Source organism: Phoca vitulina, unplaced genomic scaffold (genome assembly GCF_004348235.1).
Source record: "Phoca vitulina isolate PV1807 unplaced genomic scaffold, GSC_HSeal_1.0 scaffold1, whole genome shotgun sequence".
Lineage (NCBI taxonomy): Eukaryota > Metazoa > Chordata > Mammalia > Carnivora > Phocidae > Phoca > Phoca vitulina.
The window spans coordinates 54021938-54043922 of record NW_022589704.1 but is presented as its reverse complement, the minus strand read 5'-3'; the positions used below and the strand labels follow the sequence as shown (position 1 = coordinate 54043922).

At 39.7% G+C, this 21985-nt stretch overlaps 1 protein-coding gene across 9 annotated transcripts in view; it reads left to right on the top strand.

Annotated features, from left to right (window-relative positions):
* The window catches only part of OSBPL6 (oxysterol binding protein like 6), a 142277-nt gene that overhangs the window by 50032 nt on the left and 70260 nt on the right, over positions 1–21985 (top strand). For all 9 annotated transcript variants that reach the window (XM_032407335.1, XM_032407342.1, XM_032407344.1 and 6 more), the window contains one exon: positions 5448–5706. In XM_032407335.1, coding sequence (XP_032263226.1) covers positions 5605–5706 — 102 coding nt within the window. In that variant the 5' untranslated portion in view covers positions 5448–5604. The remainder of the gene's footprint in view (positions 1–5447; positions 5707–21985) is intronic.

The window sequence follows — 21985 nt, the reverse complement described above, 5'->3', positions numbered from 1 at the left end:
CTGCTCATGCTCTCTCTCTCTCTGTATCTCTGTGTCTCAAGTGAATAAATAAAATCTTAAAAAAAAAAAAAAAGAAAAGAAAGAAAAAGATTCCCTAACCTCTCTAAGGAAAAATAAACTTGAACATATAATGACATTGTAATGACTGTAATATATAATGAGAATAGGCATTCATTGCTCTGGTGATGATCTTGATAGGAAACTAATTTATTCCACCCAGCAGTACAATGACATTTGCATTGATAACATCAGTTGATGACAGGAATGCCCTCCCCTGTGACTCCTGCTTGGATCATCTAATGTGGCTCCTCCTAATTCTCTGTAAATAGTCATGCAAATATTGAAAAAGACAAACTGTCGACAACCCAAACACTAACATAAACAGAATCTAATGTCAAAACTAGACCCTAGTTTTATGAAGCCTATTTCCCAAGTTGAGGAAAATCTTGGCTGAGCCAGCTCTTGATTATGACAAACCTCAGCTGCTATTGCAGAAAAGGAGACTGAAAAAGGGCAGAAAAATTATTACTTAATTCTTACAATCTGTCCTCATACTTGGAGACCCTAGTTGGCCTCAACCAGAAAAAGTGGTATCATTTCCTCCCAATTGTGTTAGAATACGAAGTGTAATTCTCTAAAACTCCAGATTAAATCACCAAGATTGGGAATAGGACTGGGAAGATAAAATTTTGATTTAGGGTAGTGTGGGGGAGGTCTTATATTGCAAGGGAGCCTAGAAGGATACCATTTTACTCTTGACTCTCTCACTTACACACTGTAGGTTCCAACAGGACTTAGAGCAACTTGAAGGGAAATAGAACATTACAAGCAGAATTTTATCTTTCACATTAAGGTCAGATATAAAATTCAGTTAAAACCACGTTAAAATCTGTATTATAAAAAAAAGCCATCAAGCATCAAAGGAAACAGAGAAGAACCATAAAATAGAAAGTGTAACATGATATGGCAGAGATAAGCCCAACTATTAGTTATAACATTAAATGGAAATGGGAAAAACGTCACTAATATTAGATTTTTTTTAAAAAAACCCAACATGATCATTACTAGAGGAATACATAATGATACAGAAAGTTTAAATGTAAAAGGATGGACAAATTTCATTAATCACTTGCAAACAGAAAGAGAGCAGATGATACCAAATAAAGCAAAAAAGTATTGAAATGAACAAAGAGGGTCATTTTTATAATAATCAAAAGCAAACAGAATTATTAGGAACTCTTCTGTGACAAATCTCATTGTTTCAGGATATATGGAATACAACCTAAATGTCCCAGTAGAAGCATGGCCAAACGTATCATGGTATATCTGTGTGGTGGCCCTTATATGTAGTGATTCAGAGCCATGATACTGATGTTCCTTTGTTCACAAAGAAGGCTGTTACTAATATATTGTTGGTTGAAGAAAGCGTATTGCAGATAGAGTGGATATTCTTTTCCCACTTTGGTAAAGTAGAATCACATGTTAACTGGGGTTATTTCTAGGTGATGAAATGAGTCTAATTTAAATATTTTCATATGAGCTTTTAATCTTTTCCTAAGGTGAATATAGTAGATTATTGCCCCTAAGTATTCGTTGCCTTATATTGGATGCATGGTACTTTCATGCATCATCAACCTCAATTTGGCCTGCTTTGGCCAATGAGATGTGAGTGAAGTGACATGTGCCACTTACAAGCAAACACTTTAAGAACTATCTCATGGTGCCCCATGGCTGTTTTCCCTCGTCACCTGGGAGTTACTCTTAAAACCTGGAATGAAGAGGATATAGAGTAGGGGTGCAGCTGACCTCTAAAGGACATGTAATGAGACATGTAATAAAGCTTTCTTGTAAGCCCTTGAGATTGGGGGTTATGTATTACCATGTCACAACTTAGCCCAGCCTACATAGTCGAGTTTCAGGTGTTTTCATCAGAGTTCAATTTCAGATGAACACATGCGATTTATGAAGCCTATGAACAGCAGCTTTTAGAAGTCTTCCTGGCCACCTCATGCTTTAGTTAAGTCTCTGGGTCATAAATCTGAATTTTATGTCACTCAGTGTAAATGCAAATGTTAGAGCACTTTTTAAAACAATTGTAGTGATACCACTGATATGAATTGGGAAGGAGACAAGAAAATTAGAGTTCAGCTCTTGTATTGCTGTTATTTTCAGCAACAATATTTTTCTCATTGAGTATAGGAATTATGTTGGTGTTGACTTTAAAATCTATGGTATTTCAAAATAAAAAAATAAAATCCTTGGCTTAGGATTTTGTTTAGGCAATTTATGAACATGTGCTTTGATAGAGATGAAATAATTATTTTTAATGTCACACTAATTCTTACACTCTAAAAGTAAAGACTAGGTGTAACCTACTAACAGAATTTAGACTTACTTTCTTAATGCACTTTGAAATAGAACAGGTGATCAAACGATTGATAATCAGATTGGAATAATCTTTAAAGGTCTTCCTATTTAACTTTAGGTACTTGAAATCCTTGTTAAAAAAATTCAAAAATTAATAGAAACAACAATGTCAAAAATGATTCTTAGAATGAATTAAATCCTCTTAATTGCCTTTTTTCATTCTTGATATTATTCAAGGTATTCATAATTATCATTCAACCAAAATGTTGCCCTTTCATTGTAGACAAGTGACCCTGAAAATGTCATTTTAAGTTAAAACAAGAACCAAGGTGTTAGCATTGGTGTTAAGGGGGAAAGTACAGTTGGGAGTTGGGTGCAGTTAAGAAAAAAAAGTTCAAAAGAGGAAATGTTGGCTCTAGATGTAGTGTGGATTGAATTTACTTCCAAGTGGATAGCAGTCTAATAGGTTTGATTGTTTCAACCTCATTCCTTGGGGGCACTTGAACACATCACAGAACCTCCATACTCTTATCTCAAGTGTCAGCATCTTGTACAATGTCTTGGACCAGAAAGTACTTCAGATCAAGGACCTGAGCAGTGTTCTTGCTTTCTGTTTGCTGGCATCAGAGCTTGGCTTGAAAAATTTTATTCCCACTTACTTTTTTTTTTAAAGATTTTATTTATTTATTTGACAGAGAGAGAGAGCACAAGCACGGGGAGAGGCAGAGGGAGAAGCAGGCTCCCCACTGAGCAGGGAGCCCAATGCGGGGCTTGATCCCAGGACCTGGGATCATGACCTGAGCCGAAGGCAGACGCTTAACTGACTGAGCCACCCAGGCGCCCCTTTACTCACACTTATTAGACTCCCTTCATATAATAAAAGAATTAGATGATCGTCTATCAAATATCGGCTTCTTACTGCCTTTTGACAATACTAAGTGGAACCTGATTTCCACCCCATGAAAGAGCTCTGCAGCTCTTTATGTTTCTATTAACCCAAAGACCAGTTTTGTTTCAAGAGAAAACTTTCCAGTTTGGGGGCTAAGTGGTGGTGACAATGAAGTTGAAATTTTAAGAAAGGATTACAAGTTTTATTCACTAGAGAGTCCAGTTTTCCCAATTTATAATAATTTGCCTTTTAATTATTGGGACTGTTATTTTGAATATTCTCTATAGCCAGGTGACCATTAAAATCCTGATTAACTCATTCAGGGTCATATAACCCATTAACATAATGTTGCATATTTAGAAAATATAACTATTTCAGACCTGTATAAAATTTACTTGCACTTGCAGAGTTTACATGATCTGTACATAAATCATGCAATACATTTATATTAGTAACATAACCTATTAAACATTTGTCTACAGCCTAAATTTCTCTGAGCTCTGGAACTACATTTCCGAGCATTTGTCACCATTTGAATGCCTCAGTTATACCTGAAATTCAGTGGGTCCAAACCGTACTCGGAACTTTCTGTCAATCCTGGATTTCTTTTGGCCAGCCCTCTCTCAGAATACCAGAAACCCAGGAGGCTTCCTCAACCCTGCCTTCTCCTCCCCCATCACCTGCCCCCCCATTCCTCCATATCCTGTTACAACTGCCAAGACTGGATGCAGAATTTCCTGCCACCTCTCTAATTCATCATTTCTTGCTTCCTGATTGGGCCTCCCTCACCTTCTTTATTTCCCCAATTTGGTTCTCCTCATGGCTGTCAAAGTATCCTTTTAAACACACAAATCTGGTTAGACCACACTCCTTTATGGCTTCTTATGCTTATGATAAAAAATCGAGTTGCTAAACATGGCTGACAAGGCCCTGCGGGGACTGGCCTCTGCTTCTCTCTGACCCATCATGCCGCTCTCATCATGATGGCCAGCACTAATTCCTTGATCATGTCAGGCCTGACACCCAAGCACCTGGTTAACTCCCACTCATCCTTCAGACCTCAGCTCAAACCCACTTGATCAGGGATACCTCTGACCTCCAAATCCAGTGAGTTCCTCTCGCCATGTATCTTCCTCCATCTTTATTCTTTTTTGATTTTTTGACTGACCATCTTTTCCTCTGGACTGAATTTCAGGTCTCACTTTTCTTTAGCTTTAAGATTGCTTTCTGATCATTGCCAGGAACTTTTTCTTCCAAACTGTGCTGTAATACTTACCCAAGTGTCCTGTGCTTCCTTCAGGGAGTATTATCATTAAGATGGGGGCTAGAATTTGGTCTTCTGTCTTCTTGGAAAAGGAAACTGGTCAGTCTTGTGGGTCACAGATTATTGGGTAAGCTTCTCATCTTACACTATCATGCTTACCTTTAAAAAAAACTTTTTCTGGCAACCTGTGTTGCCAGTTGAACAATGCTTCTCTCAGGCACAAGTTTTTGGTCCTAGTACTTACAATGCAGGCTTTCCTTACATGAATCCAAGTGAAAAATGAAGTGGCTCTTCGCTGTAGCTAAATGAAGCAATTCCAAGCATTATCCCAGTTTCAGAACATGCCCATCTGTCTGTAGATTCTTGAGAGCCTGTTGGTCATTGACTTGAGAATCATATGTCGGTATGCCATAGTCTTGAGATGCAAATAACTGTGGGTAAGTGTATTCTTGATCTTTCCTAAATGCTGGATCACACAATACAGAAAATACATGAACCCTTTTGCCCTTTGTGTCTGTTTTGTGTTGGATTTAACCATCACGTACATGACTGAACTCAACTGAAGACAGACATGGGCTGAGCCATTGGGCAGGGAATTTAACTTCCAGGGGAGAAAACTGATGTACTTTGACATGATGACCCTCTGACATGAGGGTCCAGAACATAACATTGTAATCTGCTTTAAAACAAGAGAATGTGAGGGAAGAATTTGACTTAGCATATGGTTTCTTTCCGTTTTCCTTCTTGACATTTATTTCATATTAACACTTTTAGCCTCCACCTTAAAATCTAGAAGAAGAAATAATACTTCCTAATATGTCAAAGTTCTTCCTTTCACTAACATTTTGGTATTTTTTCCTAAATATACTGATTTTTTTAATTTGTATTTTAATTACATGAGGTTTTGTTTGTTTGTTTTGCTTTTAGGTATTTTGGACACCTTCAATATTTGCCTTCACTTTTCTGGTCAAGCCTGATTCATGAAATGGAACTAAAGCTGAAAAATCATCTACTTCTTTGTCTGCAAATTTGAGACACTATTGGGATGGTCTTAAGCGCATACAACTAGACTCTAACTGCAGCTATGAGTTCAGACGAGAAGGGCATATCCCCTGCTCATAAAACCTCCACTCCGACCCATAGAAGTGCCTCTTCTTCAACATCCTCCCATAGGGACAGTCGGCAGGTAAGAGAATAGTACCAAGTGCATTTTATTGTTTTCTGTAAATACAGTACCATTAGGATATGATGGGCTTACTAATTAATTCTGAAATCTTGTTGTGAAGATTTTTATTCCACAGGAAAACTCACTGTTTTCTGTAGATCTACCTGATGATGCCATGAAGACTCTGCTCTTGTTTTTTTGTTATTTAGGATCCTTTTTTAGAGTGTAGATGACCAGGAGGGCTGGCTAGGGGAAGCCCTGCTTTCCTCCTCACTGTGTACCCAAAGAGGGGCAGCAATTTCAGGAACTTGAACTCTCTGCTGTCTCTCTTTATTCATACAGAGGGAAAGGGTTGTGAGCCTGCAGAAGGTCTTCTTCCTACAAGTCTCTCCCTGGCCTGCCCAGCACTAACTTCTGTTGGGTGTTTCATGGAATGTGGTGACAGTCAGATTCGGGAATTAGGATACAAATAAAATCATAGTATCAGAGAATTAAGGGCAGTTTAAGAGCTCTGCTAATGCTTAGAGTCAGTAGAGAAAATGAATTATTTTTTCATTATCCCATGGAGCCAATTCTGTCCATTATTTTTGTTTACAGAGTTACTTCATTACTACCTCAGAGGCTGTTCTAGCTGCCAAGGCTGTGGGGGGAAGTTAGTCCTATGAATTTTCTTCACTGTCAAAACAGATTATTGTTTTGCCCAGCACATGTCTGAGTATTGCTGTTGGCCATTATGACGTTATCTCGTGATAGGATTTTTTGTTGTGTAACTGGAAATTCACAATAAGCAGGTCTACTTAACTATTTATAAAAATGTTCCTTTTGAGGGACATTTGCTTAGTAAATTATTCTTGTGGTGATATTCCTCCCTATTTTATGTGTTCAAGATATATTGCCTAGTTTCCAGAAGTATGAACATCAGTTATTTTTCATAGTCCATGGTGTAGTCTTGGGTCTTGAGACAGCCAATCCAGATGTGAATTCATTCTTCTAGATGGTGGGAATGCACTGCTAGGGGTGTTCCCTTAGGGAGGCCTCAGTCTGCAGACCCTCCCAGCACTCCCTCTCCCATTTCTAGCAGGAGATTCCAGGGTAATCTGTAAGAATCAGAGAATCCTTACATGTATCTCTTTCCTAGGTTCTAAGGCAGATATTTCTGCTACCGGTATTTTGGACACTGGTGTCCTTTGTTCTAGAGTTCAAACAGGACGTCTTCTGTTCATTAGAAGCAGTGATACCATTAACTCAATCTATGATTACACACAGTTATAATGTTTATTGCATTGCATTCATATAGTAAAAGAAAGTGAAAGTACCGTGAATGAAAACACATTTATATTAAGTAACAACTATATGCTGAGATGCTTTCTAAGTTTGCATTTCAGTTTATCCTTCACCTGCCTCTCTGTCCTTTCTGGTTATGGCTTCTTCCTTTTTCCTTTGCCCTGGGCATTTCAACTGAAAGATATTTTAAGCAGCCTGGCCTTCCTGGCTGCTGAGGGAAGGATGGGATTGACCCGGGTCACCCTGGAGAATTGTGGCAAATGGAAAAGACAGATGATGGCTGTGGAATCATCTGTCATGCACTCTGGGGCTACCGTGCAGAACAACGGGGAGAAACCGAGACCCCGGTCCACGGAGGGAGTCTGAAGGTAGACCAGGTGACTCCTGGCTGGCTGGTGAATGAAAAGTCTTGTGATGAGAATGAAGTAACGTGTCTGTAAATTGAGACAATGTTCAAATGGTCATTATTCTTTGAGGGTTTACTTTAGTTTCTGTTTATCTCAGTGGGTTCAAACTCTCCCAAATACTGTCTCCTCTGGTTCCTTCCTGCCTCCTATTTGGTTCCTTCCTGCCTCCTGTCTGTTCATCTCCCTCAGGGGAGAGAATAAAGAACAATTAGAGTTCTGTTTTTCCCTCCCAATCTCCATCACTTCCTCACATCCAGTATTAACTTGTGGAAATCAGAAATTTTGAGTGATCCTGGGATCTCCTATGATGCGGTGGTTTCTATATGCACCTATTTTTGTGTGTGACTGTTTTCCTAGTGAAGGGATGTGGAGAAAGTGTGATAAATTAGTCTTCCTTGAATGTTACAGTTCTCCTGATTTGATGGGCATCAATGCAAATGGATTCCATGCTATTTCTCATATATGGCTCATATAAGTAAATGATCTGCACGTAGCTGAGAATACATTGATACCTTAATGCACATTGTTTGCCTGTCCTTCCCAAGTTCTAGTTCTAGATCACTAACTAATTGGGAATTTCTACTTAGATGTACCACTACATCTTAAATTTATACATATAAGCTCGTTTGCTCTCAGGATAATCATTCTCTCATGGACCCGGGGTCAAAGCCATTCCTTTCTCCTTTGCCTCTCCCACATTCAGTAGGTTGACAAATTTTGTTGATTATTTCCTCTTCATAATGTGACCACTTCTTTCTATTTCCACTGTCTACTCGCTAGCCCAGACTCTCATCACCCCAGCATCCTCCACGGTACTCTGGCCTCACTGTCTCCCTTATGGCCTTGTGAGATTGAATTTCCTTAATATGGCAGATTCATTCTCACAACCCTTCAAAGACTCTTGTTTGCTAACACAATGAAGGCCAGATTTCCTTCCGCGGTATCCTGTGACCTCCATGATCTGATCCAACCTCAGCGTCCCGTTTTCCTCCCACCCTGTACAGTCTTGTCTGTGCATTGTTCCTCAAACTGCCTTGTCCCTGTCTCTGCCCTTGTCTTTCCTATGTGGAATTGCCACCACACTTGCTCCACCTGATCCATCCCTGGGCTTCAAGGACTGGCTCATGTGAACTTTCACTGATCACTCAACCCCATCTTGCTCTCTCCCTTCTCTGAACTTTCACAGAACTTTTTGACAATGTTTGGCATGTTTATCTTTTTTACCTTTTTTTTTTTTTAAGATTTTATTTATTTATTTGTCAGAATGAGGGAAAGAGAGATAGTGAGCACAAGCAGGGGGAGTGGCAGGCAGAGGGAGAAGCAGGTTCCCCGCTGAGCAAGGAGCCCAATGTAGGACTCTGTCCCAGGACCCTGGGATCATGACCTGAGCCGAAGGCAGATGCTTAACCAACTGAGCCACCCAGACATCCCTATATTGTTTATCTTTTTATGTACTGATCTCCTCAACTGTTTTGTAAGCTCTTTTAAGCAGATGACACACTCTAATTCTTCAGGGACAAGCCTTGCACCTCAAATATTTTGATATATCTTAGAGGATATTTTTAAAGACCTGCAATAGTATTAGTCTTGTCTTCTTATCACAAACTTGCCACTCTCCTCTCTCTTCTTCCTTCTTCATAGATTAAGTAAAACAAAGAACATCTGCCAAGCGCATGGTGGTAGTAATTGGCCGTCCTTCGTGTGGCCAAATTCTATAGCACAACAGGTGAAGGAGGGAGAGGAGCTAGGAAGTGAAGTGATTCAGTGCCCCCGTGATTTCAATAAGTGTTTCTTCATCAGCACAAGAGGGTCAAGACTCCACTTTGTATTTAACAAGTTAGAAGGCTTCAGTAATTGCTCCATTAAATTTCATTCCAGACTGATATTCAATGTTAGAACATCTAACAAAATTAGCTCTGTGTGTGTATGTTTGTGAGAAAGAGAGAGAGACAGACACAGAAACAGAGAGTTCAACTATGATTCATAAGCTGCAAGAAATATATGCCCTAAATTTTTCAAAAAGGGCATATATTTCCAAAAAGGAAATAAAGAGATTGATTAAGACATCTAGGACTTATACATAAATCAGCATTTCCAGATGTGTGTGCCAAAGAATGTTTTCCCCTTGAGATGTTGCATGAAAAGAGAGTTTTATTGTCAAGTAAGAGAAATGCTAAACACAATCTCTTTTTGCAATATACATTAATAAATTAAGGACACTGATAAATCCTGCAGTTAGAACTTTAACTGAGTACTTCTAGAATCTAGTAGATTGTGGAACTTTTTTATTCTCCTAAGATTTGGTTGTTAAATATCCACATTCTTCTTTCTGTTAAGAAATTGAAAGATCTGGGCGTTCAGTCGGTTAAGCATCTGCCTTTGGCTCAAGTCATGATCCTTGGTCCTGGGATTGAGCCCCACATCGGGCTCCCTGCTCGGCGGGAAACCTGCTTTTCCCTCTCCCTGCCGCTCCCCCTGTTTGTGCTTTCTCTCTCTCTCTCTCTCCCTCTCTTGTTCTGTCAAATAAATAAATAAAATATTAAAAAAAAAAAGAAATTGGAAGATCTAGGAACACTGGAACCCAGATTCTGAATGGGCAACACTAGACAGGGCTTAGGAGCAGCTTCCCCTTTAGATGGGGCATGTACCCTCTGATTGGCCATAGTCCCTACCTTTCCTTATTGTACTTCAACACTTATGTTTCCTGCTTGGCCCCAGAAAACATTTGAATTGCCAGCCCTGATCCCAAATGTCAAATCAACCGCAGTAATACTGAGATTACCAAGGGTGATCTCCACTTGGACGTTAAGAAGGCATCTCAAACTTAGCATGAACTGAAACTCTTACTTTCAAAACTGAACTCTTACTTTCCCTCTCAAATCTACTCCTTCCCAGCCCTCCTTATGTCAGTAAGCAGCAAGGCTGTCATTTCTTTTGGTACAGCCAGAAACTTCACCAGGAGTCATCTTGCGACACATCTTCTCACAGCTGCTTCCAAACCCTCAGTGAATTCTATTGGTTCTACCTTCAAATGTCCCTGGGGTCTGAGCACTGCTTACCACCTCCTCCCCCTCCAGCCTGCTCTGAGCTACCATCACGTCTCACCCGGACGATGGCCATAGTCTTACCTGGTTTTCCTGCCTGTAAGTCCCTTGCCCAACATACAGGCCGTTTTCACCAAGTTGTCAGAGTGAGCCCTTCAAAACCTACGTCAGAACAAGCCACTTCTCCGCTCCAAACCCTCTAGTGGTTCCCATCTGTCTCTAAATAATCCTGAATTGCTGACCATTATCTACTACCTCATTCATCATCTGGTTCTGCCTGTCTCTCTGATCCCATTTCCTGCCTGGTTCTCCTTCACTTACTTCTCTCCAGCATTTTCCTCAGTTGTGCTCCCACCTCAGGGCCTTTGCATTTTGGACCCCCTTAACCTAACTTGCTTTTCTTCCAGGCATCCCCAGGTTTGCTCGTGTACTTGATTCATTCTCCAAATGCACCCTTTTTGGATAGCCTTCTCTGTTCTGCCCTGCATACCCTCATCACGCATTGCCTACTTACCTCATCTGTCTTCAAAGCATTAACCACCACCTGATAGGTTACATATTTATGTGTTCACATCTATATCCCCTTCCCCTATTGCCTGTCACTGACCTGTAAGCTCCCTGCAAACAAGGATTTTATTTCCTTCAATAATGTATCCCTAGCACCTCAAACAGTACTTCACATATGGTATGGGCCCCCCACTCTCCTCCCCTCTGGCAACCATCAGTTTGTTCTCTGTATTTGTAGGTCTGATTCTGCTTTTGTTTGTTTATTCATTTGGGGTTTGGGGTTTTGTTTTGTTTTTTTTAGGTTCCCACTTATGAGTGAAATCATATGGTATTTGTCTTTCTCAGTCTGATTTATTTCACTTAGCATAATAACCTCTAAGTTCATCCATGTTGTCTCAAATGGCACAATCTCATCCCCTTTTTTGGCTGAGTAATATTCCATTGTGTGCATTATGTATGTGTCTATATGTATATACATACATACATACCACATCTTCCTTATCCGTTGTTCTATTGATAGACACTTGGGTTGCTTCCGTATCTTGGCTATTGTAAATAATGTTACAGGAAACATAGAGGTGCATGTATCTTTTCAAATTAGTGTTCTCAATAACTTTATTTTAAAATAAGAGTTACTATTTCCCAGTCATAGTACTTATTTTATGGTAACATTATATGATAGGCTAAGTTTATGACCATCTGACTGGATTTTGCTTGTTTGTCTTGATAATTACTCTTACATTTACATATTTTAGAGAATTTTTTACAATATACAAGACTGAGACCACCTGTAAGGACAGTTTCAGTAGTTCTGGGATTAAGGCCAAGGATCTGCACTTTAAAAAGTGAAGCACTGTTTGGAGCCATTGTTTATTTTTATTTGTATCATTATCAGGTCATTTCAGAAAATCAGACACTATTGGTCTAAGAATTTAGGATTTGCAGTGCATAATTACCAGATGATAGTGTCTATTATTAGTATTAGACACAATTAGAATTGTTATAGCTCTACCAGGTTAGACATTGCCAGTGCTTCAATGAGTCAGTCTTTTTAGTTTAATGAAAAATCAAAGAAAAAAGTATTAGCCATTCCTTATAATGATTTAAAGTTCACTGAAGCTCAAAGATCATAAAATAAATAATTTTTAAGGAAAAAATTATGAGTAAGTCATAAGAGGCTTGTAGTTCATCTTGCCAGGTTTTTTTTTTTTAAGATTTTATTTATTTTTTTGAGAGAGAGACAGAGACAGAGAGAGTGAGCAGGAGCCAGTGAGAGGGGCAGAGAGGGAGGGAGAAGCAGACTCCCCGCCAAGCAGGGAGCCGGACGCCAGACCCAATCTCAGGACTCTGAGATCATGACCCGAGCCAAAGGCAGACGCTTAACCGACTGAGCCACCCAGGTGTCCCTTGCCAGTTTTTAGAAAATATTTATTTAATATCGTAGTCAATCTTCAACAACAAATAGAAGATTTCAATTACATGGGTATCTAAAAACGTTTCCTGTACGTTATCAACAGCAGTACATTCCAAAACCAACCATGGCCCGTTCAGGTAATGTTCACAGATGACAAGTGAAAGCTGTCCCCAGCAGTGAGTGTGTGGGACTCCTGGAACCATGGACTGGCAACATAACCTCCCAGTTCTGGTGTCAGCAGCATCTGCTACATATGCAGCTTTCATTAGAAGTGAAGAAGGTGCCTAAAAAACTAGAAAGTAAAAGTGCTCCTCATCATTACCTATAATTCATGTATGGGGTTTTCATACAACATTTCTTCTTGGACAGACAGGCTGATAAAAATATCCCCCAGCATATACATGAACTGAATTGGAATATGTCTCTTCCAACTGAACCTCTGAAGCATCTTCTTCAAATAGCTTTGTTAAATGAAATACCAAATCACTGCTTTGAAATATAGTGTCTATCTTCTGAATAGGAAACCTATTTCCATCTTTGAGTTGAGAAAAATAAAATGTTACCACAAACAAAAACATTCTAGTTTTTAGAGAAAAAAAAAATGCAAGCATTCCTGATTTAATACCAAACCTCCAATTTAAACTCGAGCTGCTTCCAGTTTAGCCTTTTTGAGATTCCACTCATCCCGTGGAACCTCACTTTTAGGACTTAGGACCAATGTCAATGGGGAAGAAAAAAAAGAATTGCTTGCAAAAACACACTATGACCAACTTCTGTGGTTTAGATGCATTGTATAAATTGGGTGTTCTGAAAAATCTAAATATTAGGCAAAGTTCATGAATAAACAGAACAATACCAGCACCAGCTAATATTTCATGAGTTCTCACTGTGGAAGGTTGGAACAATCTTCACCTTTTTCAGAGACCCAAACTATGACATAAAGTGGTGGAATGTCTTCCCCACAGCTAATGAGCCGCTAAGACAGGATTTGCTCCATGGAAGCCTGATTCTAGAGCCCCTGTTCTTGGCCGCACACCTATTTGCTTCACTGTGAGGCTTGACAAGCTGAATGTCCAGGAAAAAGGCCTTCTGAGGCACTTCTAAGCAAGCTTTGTAAGGCAGCATTTGTCAGTTATTTCTGAGTTATGTTTTGCTACCTCATTTTTTTCCCTCAGCGATAACAGTGATTTTTTTACATCCTCATTGGCCAGGGAAACAATAGACCCAATGGTACATAGACCAATATGTTAATAGTTTTTATCACGAAATACTGTTATCAAAGGCGAATCATGTGCTTTGTGCTTTCCTAAATTTTCTGTGATTGCACTTAGACCTATTGCCTTGGAATGGTAAGTTTTGACCATTTGTTTATTCATTGAAAACTGTGATCAGCCTTTTCCGTGAAATGAAGTGAGCAGCCCCGTAGTTGTCTTGCTGTCCCCACTAGTTGGAGGTCACTGTCACTGCTGCTTGGTGTTTACAGTGTGTATTCAGTCCATGTCAAATGTGCTGAAATCGAGACCACTGGAAAGAAATTTGCCACCTGGCACTCAGATGCTCATTATCCATGAGTAATTCGGGACTCGACATTATTGGAGAAAGAATCTGGCCGCTGCTCTCCCTGGTACATTTGCAGAATCCTCTGGTTCTCTATGCCTGCTTTATCCGTTTCTCACTGAAGACGTTATCTCTTATTACTTGAGCTGGCTGGTTTAGGATAGCATTTTTATAGCAGCAAATTTGTCTGTCAGACCCAAGATTAACACTGCCTGCTCAGTTCTTCGACGTAACACCAAATGGAAAGAGCCACAGTATAATCAGTTAGTGAACCCCAGAGGGTCTCATTCATAGGTCATTGAGGGGGCCTGGGAATCTGTCATTTACAGAAGCTTCCCCAGGAGACTGTTACTCACCCAGGTTTGGAAAGCATCGCTCTTACAGAATACATTTATAGGTGTTTCTCAAGAACTATAAAAACATCATCTCAGAGGGCCATAAATTCTATAAAACTGCTTTATTTGATTTTCAATTTTGACAGATAGAAAATGTTACCATCCCTTTGCCCAGTAGCCACTGTGGCTAGGCTGTAAGTAAAAATACTGTCACAAAGGTAAAGGAAGGCCCCATGCGTGTTGTATACTTTAAAGTACCAGACTTCTTGACCTCAAATCCTGATTAAGAGCTGATTTTGCAATAATGATAATAGCCAGTGTTCGTGAGGTTTCAGGGAAATGGACATTCTCGTGCACTACTGCTAACTAAGCATGTTAACTGATTCTGCTTTTCTGGAGGGAAATTTTGTGATACATATCTAAAGTCTTTTAAAAGTTCATCCCAGGGGCGCCTGGGTGGCTCAGTCATTAAGCGTCTGCCTTCAGCTCAGGTCATGATCCCAGGGTCCTGGGATGGAGCCCCGCATCGAGCTCCCTGCTCAGCAGGGAGTCTGCTTCTCCCTCTCCCGCTCCCTCTGCTTGTGTTCCTTCTCTCGCTGTGTCTCTCTCTGCCAAATAAATAAATAAAATCTTTTAAAAAATAAATAATTAATTAATTAAAGTTCATCCCATAAGACACAGTAACACAGCTTCTAAGAAATGTATTCCAAGGAAGCACCAAAGATACATGTAAGGATTTCTGTGCAAAGATATTTATGAAAGTATTTTTAATGTTCAACAAGGAGTTATTTAAATAACCTATCTTATAGTCATGCAATGAAATATTGCACTGCTGCTAAAAATGTTTTTAAAGAATGTTTCATGCTGTGGGAAAATTTTGCATTGTTAATTGAAGAAAACTGGTTATTAAGTTGAAAATATAGTACAATTCCAATTTTATTTTTAAGAATTAAGTATAGGGGCACCTGGGTGGCTCAGTCTGTTAAGCGTCTGCCTTGGGCTTGGGTCATGGTCTCGGGGTCCTGGGATCAAGCCCCACATCGGGTTTCCTGCTCCCTCCACCCACCTCCACCCCTGTTCATGTTCTCTCTCATTCTCTCTCTTAAAAAAAAAAAAAAAGAAGAAGTGTATATAGGGGCACCTGGGTGGCAGAGTCGGTTAGGCGTCCGACTCTTGATTTCAGCTCAGGTCATGATCTCGGGATTGTGGAATTGAGCCCTCTGTTGGGCTCAGTGCGCAGCACAGAGTCTGCTTCAGATCCTCTGTCTCCCTCTCCCTCTGCCCCTCCCCCTTGTGCTTGCTCTCAAATAAATAAATAAATTTTTTTTTTTAAAGATTTTATTTATTTGATAGAGAGAGACACAGCGAGAGAAGGAACACAAGCAGGGGGAGTGGGAGAGGGAGAAGCAGGCTTCCCGCCGAGCAGGGAGCCTGATGCGGGGCTCCATCCCAGGACTCCGGGACCATGACCTGAGCCGAAGGCAGACACCCAACGACTGAGCCACCCAGGCGCCCCAATAAATAAATATTTTTTAAAAAAAGAATTGAGTGTATATGTGCATTGAAAAAAGGCTGAAAGCAAATATAGCAAGATATTGAAAAGAGTTTGTTGCTGGTGTGGTAGTTTTAATTTCTTTTTTCTTTTCTGATCCATCCCCCCCATTTCTGCAATGAATGTTTATTGCTTCTATAGCAAAAAAAAAATTATGTCATATTTTTTGAGTTATATTTTATGAGTTAATGTGTATACATATGTAGCTTTAAAATAGTATTTTGAATATAGTAAATATAAATGTCAGCCATTTTAATAACGAAATTGTAAACCTTAACTGCGTAAGTCAAAAATTTAAAATTAAATGAGTATGTAGGATATGCCATGTGGGAAACTTGGAGCAAGGTTTTAAAACCAGAGGTGCTAAGGCAGGAGCTGGGCCACCATTTCTCCTCTTAACTACCTGTATTTATCTCATGGCAATTTAATTTGTTTGTTTTTTCATTCAGCAAATATTTATGGGTACATAAAGGCAAATCATAGACATATCTGCTCTGAGTTCACACAGGTGATCAAAACAAATTAACTCTGCCATAAATACACATACATAAATGTTAAATAGATACATACAGGATTTTTTTTTTTTTTTGCTTTTATTGTTAGTAAGATCATGTGAGTGATTGTCATACTGAAAACGTTTGTTCTGGGTCATTTGAAAAGCCTTGTAGAAAATTATAAATAATCTTGACTTTAGTGTTCTGTTCGAGTCACACATAAGTGCTATCTTGCCTTTTAAATTAACTCTGCATGTTTCAGAGCCTTTGCTCTTGAGGTGACCTAGTATTTGTCCCTGTTATTTGCCATTTGTTTATAATTGCTGCAGTGAAGTATGATCCGGGTTGCTGGGGTTTTCAGTGATTTTGTTAGCGTGTTTGTGAGTTTTGAGAGTACAGGTAAGAAGCAAACCCACCAGTAAGTTCTGGTTCTAGTGCTCTTTGTAAGCAACCATGGGAATTAAAAAGCTGCTTATTCACATGCTTTTTACCACTTCATAGTCAGGATTGCTGAACTACTCTCGGCTGTCAATGGACCACTTGATGAAAAAAAAAAATCCTGATGGTACTTCTTATGATGCAGAATTTCCAACCGTAGGCCAGTTGCGTGTGGGACCATGGCTGTTGGTTCTTAATAAGTTTCCTCTTTCTACGCAAAAGGAGTCAAGACTGTGAGGACTGGCACGTCTCCCTACAGAGCTTCCCAGGGATGCTGTGTGGAATTTTCCCAGCCACTATTTCTAACCTTTTCTACTTTCATTCATTTCCATGGCACTTATATGGAGATTTATGATTAATGCAATTCTGCCATCTTTCAGTGAAAGTAAGACAATTATTACTATAAAGAAAGTAGTAGAATTACTGTTTATTCAGGCGTGGCCTTCTGGCTTTGGTGATTTTAATATTTTATGCTATTCCATTAATAATAATAATAATAATAATAATATTTCCTTGCGGGAGTTATTAAGAAGCCAGCGGCATGTCCACGTGCCTCTGCCGCTGCTGTTCAGAAGGGTGCAGGATCTCTCGCTCTCTTCGGCTAGCACGCATCTCGGGCATCTGTCTGCGCTCACGTGGTCAGCTTCCTCAGTGAGTTCTTTTTTTTTTTTTTTTTTTTAAAGATTTTATTTATTTATTTGACAGAGAGAGAGGCAGCGAGAGAGGGAACACAAGCAAGGGGAGTGTGAGAGGGAGAAGCAGGCTTCCCGCGGAGCAGGGAGCCCGATGCGGGGCTCGATCCCAGGACCCTGGGATCATGACCTGAGCCGAAGGCAGACGCTTAACGACTGAGCCACCCAGGTGCCCCCCTCAGTGAGTTCTGATGCTCTGGTCAGGAGGTGCTGCTGCCTCCCATTACTAGGCTGACCAGCTAACATGATGGTCAGGTCGGGTATGGATTCTTCACTCGCAGATGTCCTACCCCGCCAGGGTGTTTGGATACCTCTTTCTGTGGCAGTAAAAATACTCAGGATTCCTAAAGATTTATTCTTAGATCACTTACCACAGAGATGTCAGCTACCATTTATTAAATGCCCATGGTATGCCAGGCTAGCACTATTGTATACACTGGGTACCAGCTCTGTGACTTGCCATGTCTTCTAAGGTAGACATTGCCATCCCCATTTTATAGCTCAAGGACACTGAGGCTGAGAGAGGGTCCTGATTTGCCCAAGTCACATGGTAAATAGCAGCATAAGGGTTGGTATGCTCATCTGCATGACTGCAAATTTATGTTCTTTTCTCTGCAGCCCCGAAGGAAAAGCTAGCTGGCTTGCTCATAGTTCTTGACTTGGAAATGAACCTTAAGGTTGCACCATATTTAAGAGTGCTCTAATCTTTTTTTTTTTTTAAGATCTTTTATTATTTATTCATTTGAGACACAGAAAGTGAGAGAGAGAGCATGAGCAGGGGGAGAGGGAGAAGCAGGCCTCCCACCAAGCAGGGAGCCCAATGCAGGGCTCAATCCCAGGACCCCAGATCATGACCTGAGCCAAAGGCAGACGCTTAACCATCTGAGCCACCCAGGCGCCCAAGAGTGCTCTAATCGTTTTTTGTTTTGTTTTGTTTTACTCATTTCTGCCTCTGCTTCCACGAAAGATTGTGGTTGAGGATGGCCTTTGATGTGTTCAGTTAGTCTTAAGGGAATACACTGCTTGAAATTGCTGCCGTTTTGCCATTTAATGTTGGCTTTAATTTCAGTAGAAGGCAGTGCTTAAAAGCTTGGATGCAGAGTAAAATCCCAATTCACATTCCAAATCCAACACTTACTGACCCTGTGTCATTAATTTAACCCCTCTGTGCCTCTCTCGGTTCAATCAGCTGTAAAATAAATGTCATAGTCATCACTGCGAGGCTTTTTGTGAAAATGGAATGAAATAATCCATGTAAAGCCTAGAGACAGGGATGCAGAGAACACCAGACATCACCCTCCACCACCCTCCACTGTTCTCATCAGCACCATCACATGAAGGTTATGAGCATCACTGAAAGAGTGTTGCTGTGTTAAAATTAGATGTAACTAGAAGAGACACAAGCCTCACAGCCAAAAACCTGAAGAAGAAAATACTTTAGAAGTTTATAAACTATTTTAGGTATTTTTCTTTGAAAATATTTTACATAATTCACAAATATCAAAATAGGTGTGATCATCAGATGAACAATTTCAGTGGCACTAACGTTCAGAGAGCAGTGGGCCTGTTCTCCTTATCAATGTCCTAAATTTGTATGAAAAATGAGTCTTTGCAGAAATTTGTAGCCACAGCCTCCAATAGTTACAGCAGTTCCTGTGTGTCTTTGAAATGCAATGAGAATAAAGACAGACCTCCCAAACTAGGAGACCCGTTCAGCGGATCTTGTGCGCTCGCATTTTGAGAATCACATTCCCTCTCCGTGGGAGTTGCATCAAATGAATTCTTACCAAATTAAAGAGCTGTAGTGACATGTGTGTCCTGGACTCCTGGTTTTACGCTAAATATGCATCCGTTCTCTCTGAGCAGGGGGAATAACGGGCAACTGAGTACTGTCTCTGTGTGTTCTGAGTTCCTTAAAAAACTGACCATCTAGGTTCGTCACTGTCACAAATGTACCACTCTAGTGGGGGAGTAATAATGGGGGACACTATGCCTATGTGGGGACCGGTGGTATATGGGAAGTCTCTGAAATTTCCTCCCAATTTTGCTGTGAACGTAAAACTGCTCTAAAAAAAAGGCTTAGAGAAAAAACCAAAAAATACACTGACCTGAAAAGTTGTAATTTTAGTATTTGAAAGGAAACTTGATTTTAAAAGAATAATTAATAAGTTTATGTAATCCTTTATTTAACCTGCTTATATAATATGTAATAACACCTTGAAGATATTTGGCATGTTTCCACATCACCATGAAAGAATATGAAAATAGCCAGCTTGTGAAGAAAAATACACAAAAGTATAGCACTGATTATGATCGTAAAGGAAACCTTATGAAATGGATTCAGTTTTGTTACTGAAGATGTTGCCACGTTAGATTTGACCCAGCCATTAGCTTTAAATCTACCAAACGAGCACTGTGGTTAATCTACTGGATGTTTCACTTTTAAAAGTTAAGTTCTTTAAAATGTTTTCAAAAGCTCTATCCCATTGGAGCTATGATTTTTTTTTTTATAATTCCAGTATGAAGCTAGAAGGCAGTTTTATGCCTAATCGTGTCAAGGATTGCTAAGGGACCGGTCTCTACAAATTAATCAGAGCTCACTGAAAAACTCCAGAAATTTTTGGCTGGCCGCAGTGTGCAGGGTCTTGTGCTAAGGGTGGGTTGGCAGTAGAAGAGGTGGGATAACAAGGTGAAGATGAGCTGGTCTCTACCTTCAAGGAGCACCCAATCTAACTAGAGTCCAAGACTTGAGTATGGTGAAGTTTAAAAACTGTCTTCTTTTTATTTGCCAATATTGAAAATATAACATTCAAGTATTTAGATGTTTCATTACAAATAATGAATGGGTGGCTCAGTCAGTTAAGTGTCCAACTCTTGGTTTTGGCTTAGGTCATGATCTCAGGGTTGTGAGTTCAAGCCCCGCATTGGGCTCTGAGCTGGGTGTGGAGCCTGCTTAAGATTCTCTCTCTGCCCCTGCCTCCCCCCTTAAAAAAGAACAAAAACAAATAAAACAATCAAAAAAATAATGAATGGTTATGTGTATGATTAAATAACCTCAGGGATATGCTTTTGGCTTTAAACTCCATGAGTGTGAAGGTAATTCTTAAGGTAGTGGATTAATTTTTTAGGATTGGGTAATAAATAATTGGATAGACAGCGATAGGTTCTAATAATATACAAATATAAGACTGCGCAAGTTTGCATGAGAGCTTTTGGCTTCTTCATTATCATTACAGAAGTTAAATGAAATAGCTTATTTTTTGAAGCTAGTGACAATAATAATGAGTATCACCTGGTAGTTTTATCAATTATGCTTTAATTTTTTAGTAAAATGTATACATACATTTGTGGTAAGAAAACATTTATTTACAATTTCTTAGTAAACTTTTTATAATTATCTGTGACTTGGCAAATCAACGTTTGGAGCTTGTATTTTTCACTCAGCTTGAATGTGTGCTGTATTGTACTATGTTTGAAATAAATGAACCTCTTTTCTTCTATAATAGAAACTGTTTTGTAAAACCAGGTAGAAAAAAAACTAACATTGTGTTATTTGTCACAGATACTGCAGAAGGTATTTTGTGGATTCTTCCTGGTTTGGTCACTAACCCTTCTGATTCACAAAATCCTACCAACATTTTAAATATTCCCAGGTATCTATAGAGACAAAACTCATTTTTATCACACTTTAAATATCCTTAATTGCTCTTCTATGTCTGTGGCTTGGTTTGGAAATTAGAGGATTTAGTTTCCTTCCTCTGGCTAAATTCCTAGGTTAATACTTTATTTCCCGCCTTATAGTTGCTAAGGTCAAGTTTCTTTCCAAGTTTTGCTTTTCTTACCATGTGTATTTGTTAGGGGCGGGGCCAGGGAGGCAACGTGTATGTGTTTTATTGCCCAGCACACCTGCAAAGATGAGGGTAGAGGAGGGTCCTTAAAGAGAGAGGCTCGAGCCAAATATATTTCACTGGACAATTTAGAGTAAGTAAAATCAGTAACCAAATGGAACCAGGGTTAAGACGCAGGTTTACAAAAATTGGTTCAGCCATGGGGCACCTGGGTGGCTCAGTCATTGGGTGTCGGCCTTCGGCTCAGGTCATGATCCCAGGACGCTGGGATCGAGCCCCGCGTCTGGCTCCGTGCTCCTCGGAAGGCCTGCTTCTCCCTCTCCCACTCCCCCTGCTTGTGTTCCCTATCTTGCTGTGTCTCTCTCTGTCAAATAAATAATAATAAAATCTTAAAAAAAAAAAAATTGGTTCAGCCTTATTGAGGTTTTGGTTTGTGGGCTACCTTTTGAGAGTTACTGCTCCAGAAGCTAGGGGGTGGAACGATGATTGGGAAGTTTGACCTTTCCTTTTCTATTTTTCTATGTTGTATTTGAATCTTTTATAATGAGCATATATTAGTTTTGTCATTTTAAAACATAAGAAAGAAAATGAAAGTGGGGAGGAGGGACGATTACCTCCCAGAAGAAGGTAATAATGTTTTCGTTTCAACAGCAATAAAATTCTCATTTTAGTTTCTAATTATATGATCTCAGAATACATCTAAATTTTAAATTTAGCTGATATGTTTC